Below are 19,858 nucleotides of genomic sequence, written 5' to 3'. Positions count from 1 at the left end.
TTCAACCACCCTGTGCTTCTGTGATTTCTGTTTTGATGAGAATTATCTCAGCCATCAGTGAAAACAGGCTGAATTAAAAGTAATTTAGACTTTTTTTTTAAATTTGCTTTTCATTTGCATTTGCAAATAGGCTTAATATAGAGCAGTTGATGTAAAGCAAGTTAACCTGAAGTACTTTGAATCTGCAAGACCCTAATCCTAATAATGAAAACACATGTAACATGTCCAGCGATGTCACGTGGAGTCAGGATCTTGCATCTCCATTTCCCTTATTACAGTAACAGAAAAAGGCTTGATGTGAGAACTGTCATCATACTGTGAAAGAAATTGCTGCTATTCTCAAGCGATGTACATTTGGTAAAGTATAGATTTTACTGACATCCTTTATTGCATAAATCAGCACACCAGACCAGAAATAGCAGTATGCCTTGTTAGCTAAAAGAGATAACGAATCTGTAATTTTTTCTATTTTTAAAACCTGCATTGCTCGAAGGAAAAGAAATAAATGCAAGGTTTGTTTTACTTTTTCTTAAAAAGGATATAAATAGGGAGCTTCAAATCCCCCAAGGGGTTCACAGTTTTACATTAACAATAGACTGAACATTAGTCCAGCCTGAAGAAATTATAAAATTGGAAGTAGCTGCAATTCGGGATGTTAACACAGAGTTGTTCATCTGCACAGAGAGACTCAGTAGACACCAGCTCACACTCAGCCATTTTCAGAACCACAATAACTACCTGCTGTATCAAAGGATAGCTGTCAAAATTGCATCCTTCTTCTAGGGTTGAAATAAAAAAAGAAACAAAGGCAGAGGCATAGATGAAGGTAAAAATTTCAGATATAATGAGAAACGTCCTCCTTAACCCTATTCAAGTGTAGTATCTTCAAATAACTCAGCTTGTAGGAAATAGGTTGAAATAGGAATTTTAAAGAACAGTGTGCAAGAGAAACAGCTACACCCAAAGAAAAGGTAAGAGAAAAATAACTTTAAATAAAAAGAAAACATGCTTTGAGTGGATTAATGAAGTAAGTCAGGATGAAACTACATATCACAATAGATATCACAGTGAATTAAAATTTCCCTTAAAAATTGAAAAGGTTTCAAATCTAACAAGGTAGCTACTGCTATTACACATTAGAAAATAAAAACAAAAGCACACGAGGCCATTTCAATGCATGTCTCACAAGTATTCACTTCAATATACACACAGAACTTTCCTGAGATGAGGTGTAGACATTTTAGACTCCTATATGACATCATGTTAAACAAAAAGACAACTTCTATTATTTTATATGCATTTTTACAGGATTGGCTATTTCATTATGACTGACTTGGAGTAATTCAACACTTGAAAAATTCAAACCCCACACGTTACAAAGCTTACAATCTTAATTTCTGTGGAATTTACTTATCAATGGAATATGGAATTCCTATGAATTTAGTTGTGAATTTCTAGGATTATATTAAGTGACAGGTATTTCTTTTGAAGCATCTTTTATTTGACTTAAGCTCCAAATTTTGGTTTCAGAGACATCTGCAGAGTTTCCACTGAAACCAGAATTGACACAGTCAATAGCTTGATTTTGAAAGAGATAGCATATCTAGGCAAATTTCTCATCTAAATAATTAATCAAAGGCGACACTTTCATAAACTGCACCTAATTAGCTCAAATTATCCTTTACCGATTACCACTGGAAATTTATCTCACCTTGCATATATTGCAAGATCATCTTCTGAAGGGATATCTGAAAGATTGACTCCATACACATCTTTTGTTGACTGCACTACATTCTGGAACATAAGAAAGAGTCAGATTAAGAATACTGCAACAACATCCTAAGAAAGTTTGCTCCTAAGAAAGAACATCCTTACAAACCAAAATATCATTTCAGAAGTGCAGATAAAAACAGACAGGTTTCTCACATCCACAGCAATCTTAGCTTACACATATTTCTTAAGAAAATTATTTTAAAAAAATATTAATCAGCACATTTATTCAACAAGTAAAGAATTCTTGAAAGATATCATCAGCTAAAACATATTAGGTGAATAAATTATATTACTAGAACATAATGGTGTAGTTACTAAATTCTGTTCTGTGTTGAAACTTAATATAGAATAAATCATATTCGTTCAGAACGTTCTCCCACATTTGCTTTCACATTTCCTGCTGTCAATTCTGCAATAATTACAAGCCTCAGGTTGAACAAAACTATTTTTATTTTATACATTATGCAATTATGTCAGTCAACTATAACAAGGAGTCAATGCACATGCAATAGTTCACTAACTGTGTCTAGTGGTTCAGTGCTAAACTGAGGGGGGTTTTCTGACAAGACACATATGACTGTGAGTCAAATTTAAAGACAGTCTTCAGTTCAAAATGATTCAGATTTTAGTTCAAAATTATTCAAAGTCAAAGAACTTCAGAAAGATATGTCCCGACTAGAAGTATAAATGCATTTTTATTAACTTCTCAGAGATGTGAACAGAAAGGAATTAGCTTTTTGAGTTCCCCAGATAATAAGGAAAGGCATGAATTAACAATTCATTACTAGCAATTAATTTGCTAATTACATTAATTAGCAAATTATTACTAAAATTCAATGCATGAAGAGGTGCTAATAAATTGGAATATATTTTTTCATTTCATTACTAAAAAGTCAGGATAGCTCACCCAATTTTTAAGCCAGTGCAATTCAGTATTTCAAATCATACTTTGTGTTTACATACACCTTTCATTTAAGCATCTTAAAAATCTAAAAAAGGTATCTTAGGTCTGAGTGTGGAAGTGTGTTCAAAACAGGGAAAAACTGATGTGAGATGAATTATGCAACAGTAGGAATCAAGAATAAAATTTCAAGTTGGATTTTTATTAAAAAAATCTAGAAACAATCTGATTTGCTGAAGAACAGGTACTCTGTTATTCAGAGTTAATGTAAAACTTTCAGATAAAATACCTTGCATAAACACAAATAAATAAATAAATGTGCTTGCATTGGCTTAGGAAGAAGATACTAGTGAAGGCTGAAAATCCATTATCTGAGAACACACAACCCTAGGCTAAAGACTGAATAGAATCAAAATTTGAATCGTGGAAAAAATAAAGAAAAAAGAACAAAAAACCCCCTGTGACTTTAAAAAAAACCAACCTTGCCAGACAACATAAGTATTTTCCAAATTTCTATAGTATACATTAGCATAACCTTTTGCTAAGGCACTTTCAATGGTATCCAAAATGGATATCTAAAGAAAGAATTTGAAGAACCATTACATGAACTAATAAAATAGATACTTCCGTAATTCTTCATACAACTCAATATTTTCAGTAAATTAGCACCCAAGAGATTCCAACAAAATGGGAGTGATGCTAGCAAAAAAAGATTAATAGCCCACAACTGAAAATATACATTCTTTCCACCTGACTGGGCAAATGCAATTTATTTCACTACTTTATTCCCTGCCATTATCTGCAGCCTTAGTACCAGTAATAGCATAGGACCCGTGCACATTATCATGGACATTTTTGAAATTAGTTAATTTTTTTTTAAACCACATAATTATGAGACAGCAATTGAAAAGTGTTCACATAAATCAGGTTGAAATATAGACAAAATGAACAATAATTTACAGTTAATCAACCTAAGCAAGTGGCATCGTCCAAAAGGAATTGCTTTGTAATTCCAAGAGGTGGTTCTCAGGACCTCAGGTTCATACTACATGTCCTTCAGGAGGTTTGCTCCAGATTAACTCCCATGGACTAAATGTTGATTAAGTAGGTAGATCAAGTAATTCCTGGAGAAAAGGAATCTCATTTGCATGCTCCAAGACCACCTAATGGTGTGTGCCAGAGCACGGTAACAGACAATAATCAGACATGCACTACTGCTCTGAATTAACACACTAATACAGGTGCATTTTACATTATGTAATGACCTTTCAAATGCCACACGTTTCTGACAGTACTTTCCTTTTCGTCTAATGCTATTTTCCTCTGTGTTTCATAGTTACATGACAAGAAGAACAGAAAAGGTTAACAAGCAGTTGTGCTGCAGTTATGCTAATATCTGCACAAAAAAATTACACTGGAGACCTTTGTCACTAAATTTCTCAGTGCTTTACTTCTGAGTGTTCTATAATGTTTTCTTAAAGGCATGTGAATTTTAAGCCTTCTTGCCTAACACAGTAATCTCTTACCTCTGTGATTTTTGTATTGTCTCCTGCATCAGTCACCTTTACTGGAGTTGAGCGTTGAGAAACAGCACCTTCATCTTCTTTATCTGTCCCAGAATCATCTTCAGAACTACTTGACACTGCTTCCTCACTTGGGGGTGGAGGAGCACTAGCAGCTGTTTTGCGCTGCAGCACAGCTTCTTCTCTATTATTTTTGTTCCTATTAGGAAAGGCAGTGTGTATTTATGAAATCAGCACAGTATTATCAATGAATATTTAAAATTCCTAATCTTAGTTACAATCTTTCCAGGGAAATAAGTTTTAACCTCTGGGGCAACTTTTTGCTCATCTTTTAAAATCCCCAATTGATTTTTCTCTTCTTCAATGTCTTGTTATTCCACAGCATTTAAAGAAAGCCCAAAGGATTCTGTCAGCCTTTTTCCACTAATTCGCTGATTCTTTACTTAATTCCTCCCCACAACTGAACAAATAAAAAGGAATAAAAATTAACTGAGACATAACATCTTTGGTTTTGATCTTGGAAAAAGTTTTATTTTCTGATTAATAACAATAGCGACTCCAATAGCTTCCTTAATCTTGGTTCCAAGATCTTAATGGTAATGTCACTTTTTTCCTTTATTTTCCATACCTCTGCCCTCAACTCAATTCTTTAATCAGCAACATTTCTTGACACAGTATGTATTTCTCACTCAAGAAATGCTAGTCAATATAAAGAGCTACCTTATTTATAAGAAGCCTTCAAGATACAGCATCTCTATGTAAGCAGGCTAACACTGAACTTAACTGCGTGCACTCTGAAAGGTACACATTACTTCAGCCATCAGAAATCATACCAGACTTGTGTGCTCTGCGTCCTCTCCTACTGGCCACAGAAGAGTATTTAGTTGCAATTTCCTCTCAGACACTGTCACAATCTTTCCAGGAAGGCAGTTAATGAATCAGCTAATGAATAGAGAGGTTATAGACAAATCCCTGGAAAGAGGGAAGGAACATCTCTTCCTTGCTGCAGTGACTGTCCCATGTATCACTGACAGACAGTGTGACAGTGTGAGACTTACTCTAAAGGAAGACAGCAGCATGCTAGAGGCTGTGAAAAGAGCAGATTGATGCAAAGGCTATCTGGAGATGCAGGTCTAGTGCTCTCACCAGCACCACTTGAGCCCTAGTAGAGCACCATGACTGTTACAGATGCTGCCTCTTGAAGCGAAACTCACACATCCCTGTAGTGAATTAGCTACACTTTATACACTCAAGGAACATGCATAAATAAGTAGGAGAGTCCTTCCAAAGGTTCTAATCTAAGAGCATACCCCATCCCCAAAGCCATGATTGTATCAGAAGAAATCTTAGAGCTGGAACAAATGCCTTGGGGAAAATAACACCATGGGCAAGTGTGATTTCTGACTCAGCAGAACCTGACATTTCCTTAGACTGAAGTTTACAGGAACTTATGAAGACATAAGCATTCTTTTTAGGGAAAATTAAGGGATTTTTCCCTACTTTTCTAGATGAGGTGAAGGTCACAAGAAAAGAAGTCCTTTTTGAAAGCTGAAGAATGGAGCAAGTAGCCAAACACTGCTAAGAGTGTTATCCTCACCCCACTCCCAACATGTACTCAGCCAAGATCTAAGTGTCCTTGAGACCTGAACCCTCACAGACAAAAAGAGATCACCAAATTTCTTTCAGACATGTCTTAGATCAAAAGATGATGACAAATGAGCAAGGCAAAGGTACCACCTTTTGCAAGGCTAAATACGAGTGAGGTGCGAGAGGTGCAACACACCCTACTTATAAGTGATACGCAGGGAGTCCTGGAATGTGGTTTGATGGAACTGATTCTCTGTCCCACATCAACCCTTAAAAATTACAGCAAAGAGCTTGAATAAAAGTGCCTGAGAAAATTATATAATGGTCAACTATTGAATGGAGTATCTGGAGACAAATTAGTCCAAAATCTGAAATTCTACCATAGCAGAAGAATAAAACTTATCCTCAAAATACTCATAAACTCAAATTCTTCACAGAGATAAGCCATGTAACTATTGAACAGTCTTCCTGTTTATTCCCAGGGAATCAGTAGCATGAAATGAGGTTCTACTGGTGATAAGCATAGTCTGCTCTCAACATTTATTGACAATGAGACCCTCAGGATCAGAGCACATGAGACAGACAAATGTTGCAGTGTTTAACAGAAGAGCAAGTTTTCAGAGGAACTTACAATGTTGTCACAGCACAGTAACTACTGACAAAAGGGTTTCCTTAATATGAGCTACCAAAGAGAGAACTAATTCGGGAAGATTCTGCACAGCCCTTGTGGGACACAGCAGTGGAATCAATAGAGGAGCAAAGCAGGTCCAGGATGCAGAAGCAGCTAAATGAAGCATTCATTTGTCCCAGTAACTGTTGCTGGATTGTTTTATATAATTTTATCCATAAATATTTTAATAAAGTATTTTATCAAAGACTATGCTGAAATTGGCATTTATTGCTGTTTCAGAATATGCACTGTTTATGAAAAATGTATCATTTTTCTAAAGAAAACAAGAAAATATGCACTGCTGTCAACTCCAATAGAGAATAGAGCTGCCACTAGGATGAAAAGATGATCAAATTTTAATAACTTCTGTATATTATTGGTAAAATCTTCTCATGAATTTCACTTTGAGGAATGAGAGAAAACAGAAAATATTAAACAAGTTGAATTAAGGATTCCTACTCTCAAATAAAAATCTCAAATTAGATGTGATTTTCAAAGTGTACAATTCTGCAGTATAACACTGATGAATGTTTTATTTCCCATGTAACATAGAATATGTTTCACAGACACACACATAATTGTTTATACATTTTCATTACAATTAAACCACAACAAAATTTCTGACTTCAGGCTTACCCCAACACAGATTTTCCAGTTTCATCAGGTTTACGAACAGTAAATGGACTTGGATCAATTCCCACATTCTTAGGCATAAAATCTCTGCCAAAATAGAAGAGTGTCCATGAACAAGGTGCAACACATAAAAATTTTAAATTTTTTGAAAGAACCACCTCTAACATCTACCTGTGAACTAAAAAAAAATCATCATAAAGAGATATTAAGTTCTAACTTTATCATTTCAAGTTGATGTATATATAACCAAGGTTTTTAAAAAGCTTTCAGCTGCATTATTTAGTTCCACAACACAGCTGCAAGTATCACCACTTGCCAAAGATGCTAAAGCAGTGTGCTCCATTCCTGTGCTAAAGAAGCCCAGTAACTCAGGGCTATGTACACTGTTTTCAAAATGCTGCCAACACACAAATTGGGTCAAACAGCTACATGAAATAATCTGCCTGGAGGTCTTTAGCTAAACCACGATTCAGATTATGCTCAGAACATCCAGTTCACTGCTGCCAAGAAAAAAAACCAAACCAAAATATCTGACCAGAGCTGAGAACCAGATGAACTGAAGAAAACAACTGCAAAACGAGAGCAGAACAATGAGAAAACAACTGTTTTGAAAGTAACCTCTGTGATCTGAGTCAACAGAGAAAAGTTCATCTCTCAGCCATCTAAGCACTCCATAACAGAAGATAATTAGAAATCTAATTGCTATTTAATGGACTTTTTTTTTAGAGTAACATTTCCATGTAGCATTGTACTTCGTTTCAAGAACTTTGCTAAATTTGAAATCACATACATTTAACCAAATAAGTCGAATGCATGTTTAATTCACACCAAATCAACTTCCAGTCAAGGATTTAGAGCCACAAACATCCCAATATACCGTGTAGAATTGGTCATTGCCAAGCAGAAGGTCTCATCAAAACTGCTCAACTCATATGGCCTAAAAAACTCATTGTGGATATCGATTTCCTCTTCATATTTGTGGAATTTCTTCACTGTCAACTTGCGTCTGTTTTCAGCACATGTCACTGAGGGGAAAAAAATCATTTTACTAGCAATTACTGTGTCTTGCAAAAAATCTAATCAAACAGCAGCCTGCTCTCCTAGCCACCATACCAGGCAATTTTTTCCTACAGTCATATCCCATCTGAGACAAGGAAATATGACATGAAGAAGTTGCATTGCACATCTTCAATAAATATGTATTATCAACCACTGTAATTTGATTTCACTTCATGATGACAATTCCTAATAAAACATGCTCCACAGCACCACAGAGAAATAAGACACACTAGCTATAACTAGGAATAGGATCACCAGAACAGACTATAAATACACACTCATAGACAAGGAAAAAAAAAACATTAAGTGTGCCCTGGCTCATAAACACATGAAGGTCAAGTTTTAGCCACTCAGGTAGCTCTTGCAGCCTGCAATTGAAAGATCGTATCTCCTCGGGGTGGGGGGGGCAGGGGAGGGGGCAGAGAAGTATTTAGAAACCATTATGGAAATAGTTTTTCTTTTCCAGATTTGGGATCTAAAACAGTTAAAAAGCATTTGTGACTAAAACTTCTTTTTAAGATACTCTGCAAGGCAAGGGCAAATATAGAGCCTACCTTCATCAAAAGGAAGAGGTAAATGCTTTAGCACACCTGTGGTCCACCAGTAAGTATAGCTGTACAGGAAAAACAGAAACACAATTGATACAGGAAATCAGATCTTGTATCCAGCCTATCCAGTTTGAATATAACATTCACCCATCCATACCGTGTCACTTCAGCAAACATTGCTGAATTGGATGGAAGATTTCAACAGGCCCCTGTCCAACTACTTCACTCTCAAATCAAGAAATTTAAACACATGAAACTCAGGTATGGACAGAAGAGTGGTTTTATTTTACTAAAAAAAAATGTTTCAGGTGCCAACCTCTACAGCACTGAAAATTAAAGCCTTAGTATCTATCAAAACTATTTATGTACTTCTTTTGTTTTGGTCGTTGGAGGGTGGGAGGAGTGGGGGGAAGGCACCCCCTCCCAGATGTTCTTCAGATCCCAAAATATAGGAAAAAGGTATGAAGAAGTGAAGGTCACTGATAATAAGATCAGATGATTGTCAAAGCAGGTGACTTCTACACAAAGAAATACATTTTGATGTAACAGCTGTCACAAGTCTGAGAGCCGTTGGCATACCTAACAGCAAAATTCAAGCCCTGCTGGGACCTTATTCAGGATTTCTTTAAAACAACAATGGAAGTCAAGCAACATTCATAAAACAAAGCACATTTTATCTTTAGTTCATGTTTACACATTTTTATTGTCTTGTCTTAAATACACTTTAATTTCTTCTCTGATTTATTCTGATAGTTTCTTCTATTTCATTACACGGAATGAAAACACAATTGTCTTCATTGATTTTTATTTCAAATACGTGTGTATTTATGATACTGTGAGGGCTGTAAGCAGAGTATTAATGTGGTTATCTCCTACTCCTGTCAATGTAGCCATTTGCAGCAGACACAATGGATGTATTCCCATGGCCAGAATAGGCTTGTTAGTGGGATTTAAGAGATGATACAGGACAGGCAGGAAAACACACTTCAGCTCCAAGAACTGTGTATATCCTAGACAGTAAGGAATGAGTTATGCCTGGTGGTCCTGCCTCTTCTCAAAGTCCCATGCTAGTAAGGAATTTTCTCCAATGCCTTCAGAAATGATGCAGACACACCCTGCATAAATAAGTAACATGGCAACACAAAGTCTCCTTTTCCATATTCACTGTCCGTTCATGTGAATCATAAATTATATAGAAATAAGATATGAACCTTATTAAATATTTTCCTCCTGATGAGGAGGCATTTACAATATAGGAAAAGCACAGATAGTCAAAAGAGGTTTCAATGACAGGAAATATCCTCTTCATTCTCCTATATCCTTGATTTCATTATGACTGCCATTATTTCTTTTGCTGCTGTGCCCAAGGAACTTAAAAGGCACTACACAGACAGGCAGGAAAAAGTTACACAAAGAACTTGTCCAAATGTTTGGTAGAAACAAAAAATTACTTAGAGGAGTTTTTTTTCATATATTTATTACAGGAAGGTGTTATTTTATTCACATAATGAAATATCTTGATTGTATATTATAAGCGGTCAAAAGAAATTTTGGTTAGAATGAAACGTAAAAATAATAAACAAGTAAATGAAGAGTACCAACATTTCTTTTTAATATTCCACCTCATTTGAGAACAGTATGTGACAAATAAGAGATGGCTGTTTTAACAGAGTAACAGATGAAAGGGAGATTAGAACATTTGCATATTTGCAATATATCAGCTGAATTCATTTTAGACATGCAATAATGTTCAGAATGAGTAGTCAAGAAAATTAATATTGCATTTTTACTGTATGCCTGAAATAGCACTTGGTTGTATGGCTCATATTAGCTACATTTAAGAGAAGCCTCAGGAGACAATCCAAGAGGACTGAAATTCAGAAGGAGCCATATCATGTGCCAGCTGCTGCGACAGGTTAACACAATAAGCAGTCAACAGGGACTGATCACATTGGTTAAAGACTTGCAGTTTTGCCCAGAAAAAATCTAAATGCAGATATTCAGATCTGCCACTTGTACTAAAGAGCTTTATGGCTCACAGAATGAATAAAGATAAAACCAGCCAAAATCCTAAGAGATTAGTGGAGAAGTTGAATACTGTCCTTTTTGTTAAAATAGATTTCTTCTAAACCCACAGTATTCATAGTCTTCAAAAAATAATTTCCCTCTGTGAAGCAATCAAATCACTTTAAAATTTTTATACTTTATTACTTCTTTTGGTTTATGGTTTTGGTTTATGGTTTATTACCATATAACTACAGTGGAATGCCATTGAAGAAAAATAGTCTTCAAAACAGGCTAGACATATGCTGAAAGGAAGGTAGGTTTCTTGGTATGCACAGCTGCAGACTAAATGCAATACATAGAAAAATAAATATTATCCTTATCATATAATCTCAAATTCAACCATTAATAAATCTGACAATGAAGAATGCACCTATATATTGCTTAATTAAACTTTAGTAACTGTATTTCAGTAAAACAGTGAAGCACTTTACACTGAAGGACAGAATTTCATATGAAATTAACCTCCTTTTTAAGTACAAAAGGAAAATAACATACTAAAGCAAATCCTTTGAAACACCAACATTCAGCATTTTTTGGTAATCTCTTGAAGGTGTTTTTTTTAAGTTTTTGTATAAACATAAAAAACAGTAAGCAACTTTTTGACAGTCTGACCTAATTATTTGATTACCAACATGTATTTTTTAGAATTTATTAGAGCAATACCAAACCAAACAAAAAAAAATGAACAGCAAAATACCTTTGCCTGGTCTGTGACAGACTGAGGGTGTTTGCGTGATGCAAATAAAAATCAGTGGGAAGTTCCCAGAGATGTGGCTTTCCTTCTGCAGGCTTGAACACTCCCAGAAAGAGATTGATAGAATCTTGCCTGTCTGCATCTGTTAAGAGATGAGAGGCACACTTAACACCAGGAGCACTGCACAGCCCAAGTCCCTTCAGACACTGCTTCTCTTTGCTCCTCAGAGACAGTGTCTGTGTCCTGTGACTGCTGCAGGGCCCTCTGGGCTTCAAACAGCATCACAGAACTGCATTTACAGCAGACCTGCACAAGGGCACATGGCGCTGGTACCAACTCTGCCTCTTCCCTTGGCTTCTCCCTCAGCAGCCTGGCTTGGCAGAAGTCAGACCTCACACTGCAACTCTGCCACGTGTGTGCATGAAGCACATGCATGGATTAAGGCATGTTTCAGGAAATCTGACATCCCTTAGTGAATTTACTGCAGCCTAAATAACTGAAAATTAATGAAATTAAATAATATCCATACAACACAAGTTTCCAACAAAACATACAAATGATGAAATCTTTGGGATTTTCTTGACAATACATAGTAAAATGATTAAATTTCACAAGCACCTTCTAGTAATTTGGACTTGTTTCCTGTTGTTTTAAATGATCAATTTAGCTTGTCATATTCTAAGCTCCACCAAATTATTACTCGATTCCTGTCTTACTTTTTCTCATCCGTGCAACTTAATTAGTAGTAATTAGCCTAAGAGCATTGAGGTCAACACATGAAAATATTTTCTTATGACAGTAGATTATTTTTTGATTCATTTTTTTTGAATGATAGACAAGCAGTACATGTGTGGCTAAAAGATTTATTTAGGAGACAGCGACAGCAGGCCTCTTTTAACCCTGCTCTGAATCTTACCTACTGTATGACTCCCAGCGAATCACTAAAATTTTGAGTCTGTTTAATTCAGATACATAAAATACACAAGCATTAAAAATTTTTTTCTCAGATCAGAAACACAAGGAAATGCTGATTCATGAACTAGCTAGCCCTCAGATTTTTATTTGCATTTTAAAGGATATATCAAGGATAGCAACAATAATAAATGCAGTACAGCAAATCATCATCTTGTTCTAAAACTGTTTCATTTTTCTCTGCTTTCTTAGAAAACTTAAAGAACAAAATTATCTCTCTCAGTGTGCCACATGATCAAGCTAGCTGTTGCCATTTGAACAGGCAGTGTTGGACAGTGAACCTTTCAACTTCATTGAAATAAGCATTTTCAAACTCCCTACTAAAAATGCAACAAAGTAAATATGACATCGAATGCTACATTTCAACCTCATCTGCAAACACAAGGAATGCATACAGCACTAAAAATATATGCTTGAAATGGGACCAAATACCAAAATCATAAGTAAATTGGGGGAAGTGTGCAGCACTTTTGTCATTCAAAGACAGTATTGACTTCAGTAAAGACTACTGTCGGTCTACTTTCCTACAAGTTCATTGAGATGACAGGATGGACTTCATTTATTTCTAAATTTTTTCTTCTTCTTGCAACATCTTTTTAGAACAAATTCTTCTATTACTAGAAGATGTGCATATCATTACTATCCTTGGAAGCAGACCACAACCCCAAATGTGGACCTAGAGCTTTTCTGAGGCTTCTACGTAACGAATATCAGTGGCTGGTATAAAAATGAACAGCTCAGAGATTTATTCCATCTTCTATGTCACAGTACAGGTGACACTGCCAGTGTGCTACATTTGGCTCATAAGAATTGATGAAGCTAGACTTTATTGCCAGTGCAAACAATAAGAGACAACATCACTGAAATAAACAAGTCCATTTCCCATTTAGTTTGGACAAATATGATACACAAATTATGTGATTTACATTCACAAAGGTTAATCTGAATGGTGTGCTCTCAATATTGTTATATGCACAAAAGTAATAATTTCAGCTAAAGAAATCAGAGATTACTGAAGTACTTCTAGCTATTGTCCAAATCACTGTTTTAAAGTTCACAGTCCCTAACTAATTGCAGTCTACCAGGACAAAGGAAAAAAGGTACTTCCACCCCTGGCTATGCAACTTCTGTGCAAAAAAATAACAGAAGACTGACATAACACTTATAACACCGTTGCACTCAGTGCTTGCCCTTCTGACATGTCTTGGACTGTCCTTTGATCATTCTTTTAGATCTTTTGCAAGACTTCTAAACATACCACACTTTTTTTTGTTATTTTGCATAAGATATGTCTCAGCATTTTTCAAAGAAGTTTTCCACTAGCCATGTTGCCCAGAAGAAAGTAGAACACTCAGTGTTCAACTAGTAAGTGATATGACCTAGTGAAGGAGTAAGTTAATTTTTTACAGCTTATTTAACTGAAAAAATGGCTTGTTTACTTGGTTTTTGAATTTATTTTTGTCTTTTCTACCATAGATTTAACTGTAGCTCCTATTTACACAAAACAATTACACATATTACAGCTTGCTTTGTTCTGAGCTCTCAGAAACATCACAAGAAATACTCTACATGAAGCCTTCCACTATGTTTAGATTTACCAGTTTCCTTATAATCCTGAAGTTTCCTTATATATGTTTAGATTTACCAGTTTCCTTATATATTTCCTTATATTTGGTGAAGACATTGTGTCCAATATTCTAAAACCCTGTAAAACCTACCTGCTTCTCTATTGATCTACAAATGTCACTGACAGCTGAAGTGCTACATGTGCATTTTTAAATAAAGGGCTGCAGGCTACAACATAGGATAAATAAATATATCATCAAACCAGAACACCTGAGATGCTACTGAATTATTTGGAAATTATAGTTTAGAGGAACTCTGTCATAAGGTCATAGTGTAGATTATTGAAACACCAGGAGTAAGATGTTTTGTAAGCAATGGCTTGAAAGAAAGCACTTAAATTTACCTGAGAAAGCATTACTATAGTATCTTGAGAGTGTTTGCATAATGTCTTTGGAATGCTGAGTCCATGGAGCAATCTTTCTGTATGTCTTTACTCTGTGGACAAGCTGAGAGCCTCCGTACTGCAGAGAAAGCGTGTCCCCATGATCCTCATATAATTCTTCAAATAATCTGAAGGAAATGCAAAATGTGTCATCTACCAAACTTCAGAGTAGAATTTTAATGAGAAGCTATAGTAAAGTATCTGCAAATGCAATACAGTTTCTTCTCCTTTACTCAGACAAATATGTGGAAATTTTATTCGACATAATAATTACTAAGAAGGCTTAGACTTTAAGATTTTCATTACTTTTTAATATAAAAGAAGAGGTTCACACAGAGTATGCAGTTCTGTAGATTCACGAAGAAGATTAACATGCCCTACTACTTAATGGGGAAAAAACAAACAATATATCCTCAATAAACAAGGCATGATGAATACACAGAATATATCAATATCTTAAGGTTACATTTTCTGTTAAGTACACCAGGAATGAAGTCAGCATAACCTTCCAAAAATCTCCGTAGTTACAATAATGATGGCTCAGAGGTACAAAATGAATAAACATGACTTGTAAGAAACGCCTACCCAGGTAACATTTGCTAGAGCTGGAAAATCTTGATGTAAGCAGAAAGCAAAAAGAATTGGCTAAGAATTGACTTCAACAAGGAGAGCTGGCTAAAAAGCAAAAAAGTCCTCTGGCATCAAGAAGTTGACACTATCCAAACTGGGACTAGTCCGAATAGCAAAATTTAAACAAGCTCCCTATCAATGACAAAAACAAGACAACAGTCTCAGAAAAAGAGGCTATCTTCAGGAGATGGTGCTCAGTCTAAAAGATAAGAGACTGAAAAGTGGTTCTCAGAAATGGAGACTAAGGCCTTGCTTGAGCAAGACAATGACAAGGACGATATTTTGCTAAAAAAGACTGGAAGTTTAGATGAGAGGTAAAAATCCCCATACCAGAACAAAACAAGCCCCAACCCCTCCCCAAAAGTAAAAAGCAAACCCAACCACTAATGTGGGAATATGTTTCACATCAGTATCGGAAGACAAAGTAACTCAGACATCTACACGTAATACCTGCAGAGGAAAGGAGCCCTTGAGGAGTGAAAAAGAAGATAGAAACAAACAATAACAACAACAAAGTTTTAAAAAGGCACCAAAACAAGACCACAAAAACATTCCCCTAATAACATTTCCAACAAAAGGGACAGTATTGCATATGTAACCTAGCAACCATCTGACTGAAGTTTGCCTGGAAAGGATCTGGATGAAGAACATTTATCTGAGAAGCAAATCAATTTCTGTAAAAACTGTCCAGCAAATCTTCTGTCCAAGGTCAAGTACAATAAGATCAATTAGCTGAAAACATCAGCTATGTAACTTTAAAAAAACAAAAGAAATACCCCAAAACAACAGACAAAAAAAAAAAAAAAAAAAAACCAAAGAAATAACTCCAAATCCACTCGCCTCCACACAAACTGTTCAGAGATCACACACCATGTATGAAAATCTCATTTGTTTCCTTGGGTTTGGTAGGTTGGTTTGTTTTTGTTTGACCAGTAGCCCCAGGAGGCTGCACAGCAACTGGTACTGGCAGCAGGAATTATTTATTCCCAAATATAAATGTGCAGCTCCCAGCAGCTGGGACATGGCGGATGAGAGGCACTGCTAGCACATTCAGGAAGCCACCAGTGGGTGCTCGCCCTGGCCACCAGACAGAGGCCAGGAGCCACCCCTTTCACAGTGACCCAACATGCTGCAGGTGAGGTGCTTTCTGCAGCACATACCAGCTCCAGGCACAAGGCAACTGCTGGAAACTAATGGAACAGAAGAGGAGGAGATGAAGATATATCCCAAGTGAAGAGGACTGAAGCCCAACTACTTGTGGCTTCTGAATACAAGTTAGGTCTCCATGCTCTAAAACTATCAAACCACTAGTTAAAATCAGCAATGAAGCCGTAAGTTTCACAGTCACAACAGCTTAAAGGAATAAAAACACAGCACCTTAAAAACTCTCACATTAATTTCTGAAGCATGTGTACAAGTTAAGCAGCTTAGTTCACCTTGACCCCCAAAGTATTTCAATATAAATGGTGGGTTTTCATAAAGGGTTTGAGGATGCTTGTATTGACACTTGATCTGAAAGAACAATTTTGCTGAAAAACCCCAACAAATCAAAAACCATGAAATCTTTCCAAAAAAAAGGTAGGAAATAGCAGGGTAAGATGTACTTCTATACAATTATCAGTTTGGCATTCTCCATGAAAGTGTGTATTTATTTCAGTTTTCACTGACAGTCAGCATTTTGCCTCAAGCAATTGAAACAAGTGTAAAAGACTGGGAAAGAGGTTTTTTTAAATTTATTTAAAAGGCAAACACATCTATTTAAGTTTAGGCATAAAAAAAGAAAGAAGTCAAGCACTTATATTATAAGACTGATTAACATACTTTTCCAGAAGATGGAATTTTCAGCATGATGGGATTTTCTCAAGATCTCAAGTATGAAAGATGTTTTAAACTTGGATGAGTAAACATTAAATCATTCCAGTGGAAATAACTGTATGCTTCTTCTATTATGGGCATAATTCTATTCTTCTATTATGGGCATAATTCTCCATAATCTCTTGACTCAAAATTAAAAATTAAAACCATGACACAGTCTATTAATCTATCTTACCTTACAGCATCTGTATCAAATTGTAAATTTGGTTTATCAATCAATCCCAATGAATACAACTGGTAGGCCAGAGCACATTTCCCCACCATAAACTGGGCTGTGTTAGTGCGATCTAAACAGTCCACACAGTTGGTTCGGAGGACTCCAGTCTGGTAAAGCAATCCAAATAAAAGATTTACCTTAATCAACAAATTACTACACTCATGATTATTACTTTTTTACTACTAGCTAAGTCTTATCAAATCTCAAATTATGTCTTCACAAAAATTTGAGGAAAGACATTTCTAATACAAGCAATTGCAAAAGCAATTCATCTCTAGCAAGCTACATCGGACTGCTGTCATGCCTATTTTCAAAATATTCTTGCCTTTATTATCACACCAACTCGATGTTTCTTCAACTCACAAACAGACTTGAAGAAGTCACAACTTGGATGTGACTCACAAGTCACAGTCAGTCAGAGATGAACTGGGATCTGAATGCTTACATGTTTGTCACTGGTGACTCTCAGATTATTAAAGATAAAATAATCACTTTCCTTCTACAGGTAAACCTGCAAGACTAACATAGAAAATCAAGGGGGTTTTTTTTAAGAGCTCAAATTCTATCTGCTCTGCTGTTTATCCACCTTCAACAAACATATCCCAGTGATCAGCTAGTACAGGAATGGCCACATGCTTTCTAACTAACAAGAAATACAAAATTATGAATGGCAAGTAAAAGCAACTAATACTTCTTAAGAATACGCCCTGCATTCAGAGTATATAACTGTCACATTCAGGTATAATTTTGATACTCTACGGTTTGCAGTTTAGTCAGTACTTTTCTGACCTTAAAGGAAGACCTGTTTCTACTTGTATTTTCTTTTAGTGCTGGAAACTGTAACAATGTATCGAATATTCAGCACTGATGAAAACATCAGTAACCCATGTTCATGTGTATGAACATGTTACCAGGGTTAAGTATGTGCTTATTCCTCACTACTTCTGTGTAACATTTTATGATGCAGTTTGCTAAAATTCTGCTGGTTTAAGTTCCACTGCACCGGTAACATTACAGACTAAACAGTTATGGAAATTAGTTTAAAATACAAGCATTTCTCAGACTAAGTCCAGAAAGATAGAATTCCAACACCATACGGTTTTGGGGTACCATGCAAAAACTTAAGGCCCTAACCCAATTAGATTTCTAGGAAGGACAGCCATAATAATGTGTGCTATAAATACTAATTTAAGAGCACTCTGTGAGTCACCAATCAGCTATTAAAGTGACATGATTCATTGTTCTTTGGGAGTGCTGACCTACATCATTATAACTATGAACTAAAAAAGTAGATTTTAGTACCTGCAAGCGACCAGTGGGAACAACACAACCTCCCAGTTCATTCCACCTGAAAAAGAAACAAAACAGAATGCCTTTCAAATTGTTTCATAAAATAACAGATCGTATCATGTATTGATCCACTCTGTGACAAATAGTTACTTCTGGATTTTCAGGTACTTAAGAGATTTCATCTGGAGCAGTCGAAGCAAATACAGTTTCTATTTTTAAAAAAAGTTTTACATTTTCTATTTATAAACCCATAAAATCTATCGGTTAACAACAGAGTCAGTTACATTTTTGACTACAGTTTTCTTATTAGTATGCCTCAAAAGAAGTCACTTGGTGGTTTCCAAATTGGTAAGTCTTAAAATAAGAAGTAATTTAACAAACACAGAAATTCCAGACAGCTTTCTAAGGAATAGGTGGTATTCATTATGCATCAAATAAATTATAGGTACTTTTCATCTGGACGCAAGATACTGCAGTAGGAATCAGGTCGATTTACAAAAAATCCAGTCTTCTTCACTACACTTTCTGCAATCACATTCAGTCTGTCAAGGACATTGCAAAGTTTGCTGAGGAGAGGGAAAAAAGAAAGAGACAGTCAAGATACATAAATACTAAAAAAATTTCACTACTTGAAAGTTGTTATTTTCTATAACAAAAATGATTTAAAACCAGGCCCATATCACAGCTTTATTCATCCAACAGTAATTATGTCTATAATCTTAGATTTTACAGGAGACACTCACTATATCTGATTAATTTTGCTTCTTTTTTGATAAAAAATACTAGATAAACTAGAGGCAGAAGACATAAAAAACCTAAAACTCCTTGATTTATACATCACACTGATTTTTCTCTACCAAACTTTCTGTGATACAAAAATATGAATGAGGTAGAAAAGGATTTATGATTATGCTGAATCACATTCCCTTGTTTTGTTTGCAAGTTGCTGTTTTGTTCTGTAACATTTGCTTCCATCTGTGCATTGCAGCTACAAGCTCAAGTACAGAAAAGACTTTTTTCTACCTTTTAGTATATTTGGCCATATCCCAGGGTATATATATAATTGCATGCTCTGGGGGTAAGAACTGGTTGAGATATGTCACAGCAGCAACAAGTTCTTCACTTAGAATCCTTTCATGCTTTCTTTTTTCACGTTCCTTTAGCAAAAAGAAAAGGAATGTTACATCACAATTTTCATTAACAAACATATATAACCCATACACATTCACACATATGCATATATAATGGAAATCAAAAGTGGAAGCTGTAACAACAGCAGGCAGTTCTTCATAAATAGTACAATTAAATTAAGAACAAAAAAGATACAAACATATGAACATTCTAGGTTTTTAACCATCGATTTGCATTAGTAGTAAAAGTTGCCTGCTTCAACTGTGCATAATCATTGGCT

At 35.5% G+C, this 19,858-nt stretch overlaps 1 protein-coding gene across 3 annotated transcripts in view; it reads right to left on the bottom strand.

Annotated features, from left to right (window-relative positions):
- The window catches only part of FIG4 (FIG4 phosphoinositide 5-phosphatase), a 50,317-nt gene that overhangs the window by 7,501 nt on the left and 22,958 nt on the right, over positions 1 to 19,858 (bottom strand). For all 3 annotated transcript variants that reach the window (XM_063389786.1, XM_063389788.1, XM_063389787.1), the window contains exons 11-21: positions 19,471 to 19,604; positions 18,897 to 19,013; positions 18,460 to 18,505; positions 17,116 to 17,264; positions 14,397 to 14,563; positions 11,459 to 11,597; positions 8,701 to 8,759; positions 7,965 to 8,112; positions 7,091 to 7,174; positions 4,201 to 4,396; positions 1,712 to 1,794 (exon numbers count right to left, since the gene is read on the bottom strand). In XM_063389786.1, coding sequence (XP_063245856.1) covers positions 1,712 to 1,794; positions 4,201 to 4,396; positions 7,091 to 7,174; positions 7,965 to 8,112; positions 8,701 to 8,759; positions 11,459 to 11,597; positions 14,397 to 14,563; positions 17,116 to 17,264; positions 18,460 to 18,505; positions 18,897 to 19,013; positions 19,471 to 19,604 — 1,322 coding nt within the window. The remainder of the gene's footprint in view (positions 1 to 1,711; positions 1,795 to 4,200; positions 4,397 to 7,090; positions 7,175 to 7,964; positions 8,113 to 8,700; positions 8,760 to 11,458; positions 11,598 to 14,396; positions 14,564 to 17,115; positions 17,265 to 18,459; positions 18,506 to 18,896; positions 19,014 to 19,470; positions 19,605 to 19,858) is intronic.

Source organism: Prinia subflava, chromosome 2 (genome assembly GCF_021018805.1).
Source record: "Prinia subflava isolate CZ2003 ecotype Zambia chromosome 2, Cam_Psub_1.2, whole genome shotgun sequence".
NCBI lineage: Eukaryota > Metazoa > Chordata > Aves > Passeriformes > Cisticolidae > Prinia > Prinia subflava.
This window is presented reverse-complemented; position numbering and strand designations above follow the sequence as displayed.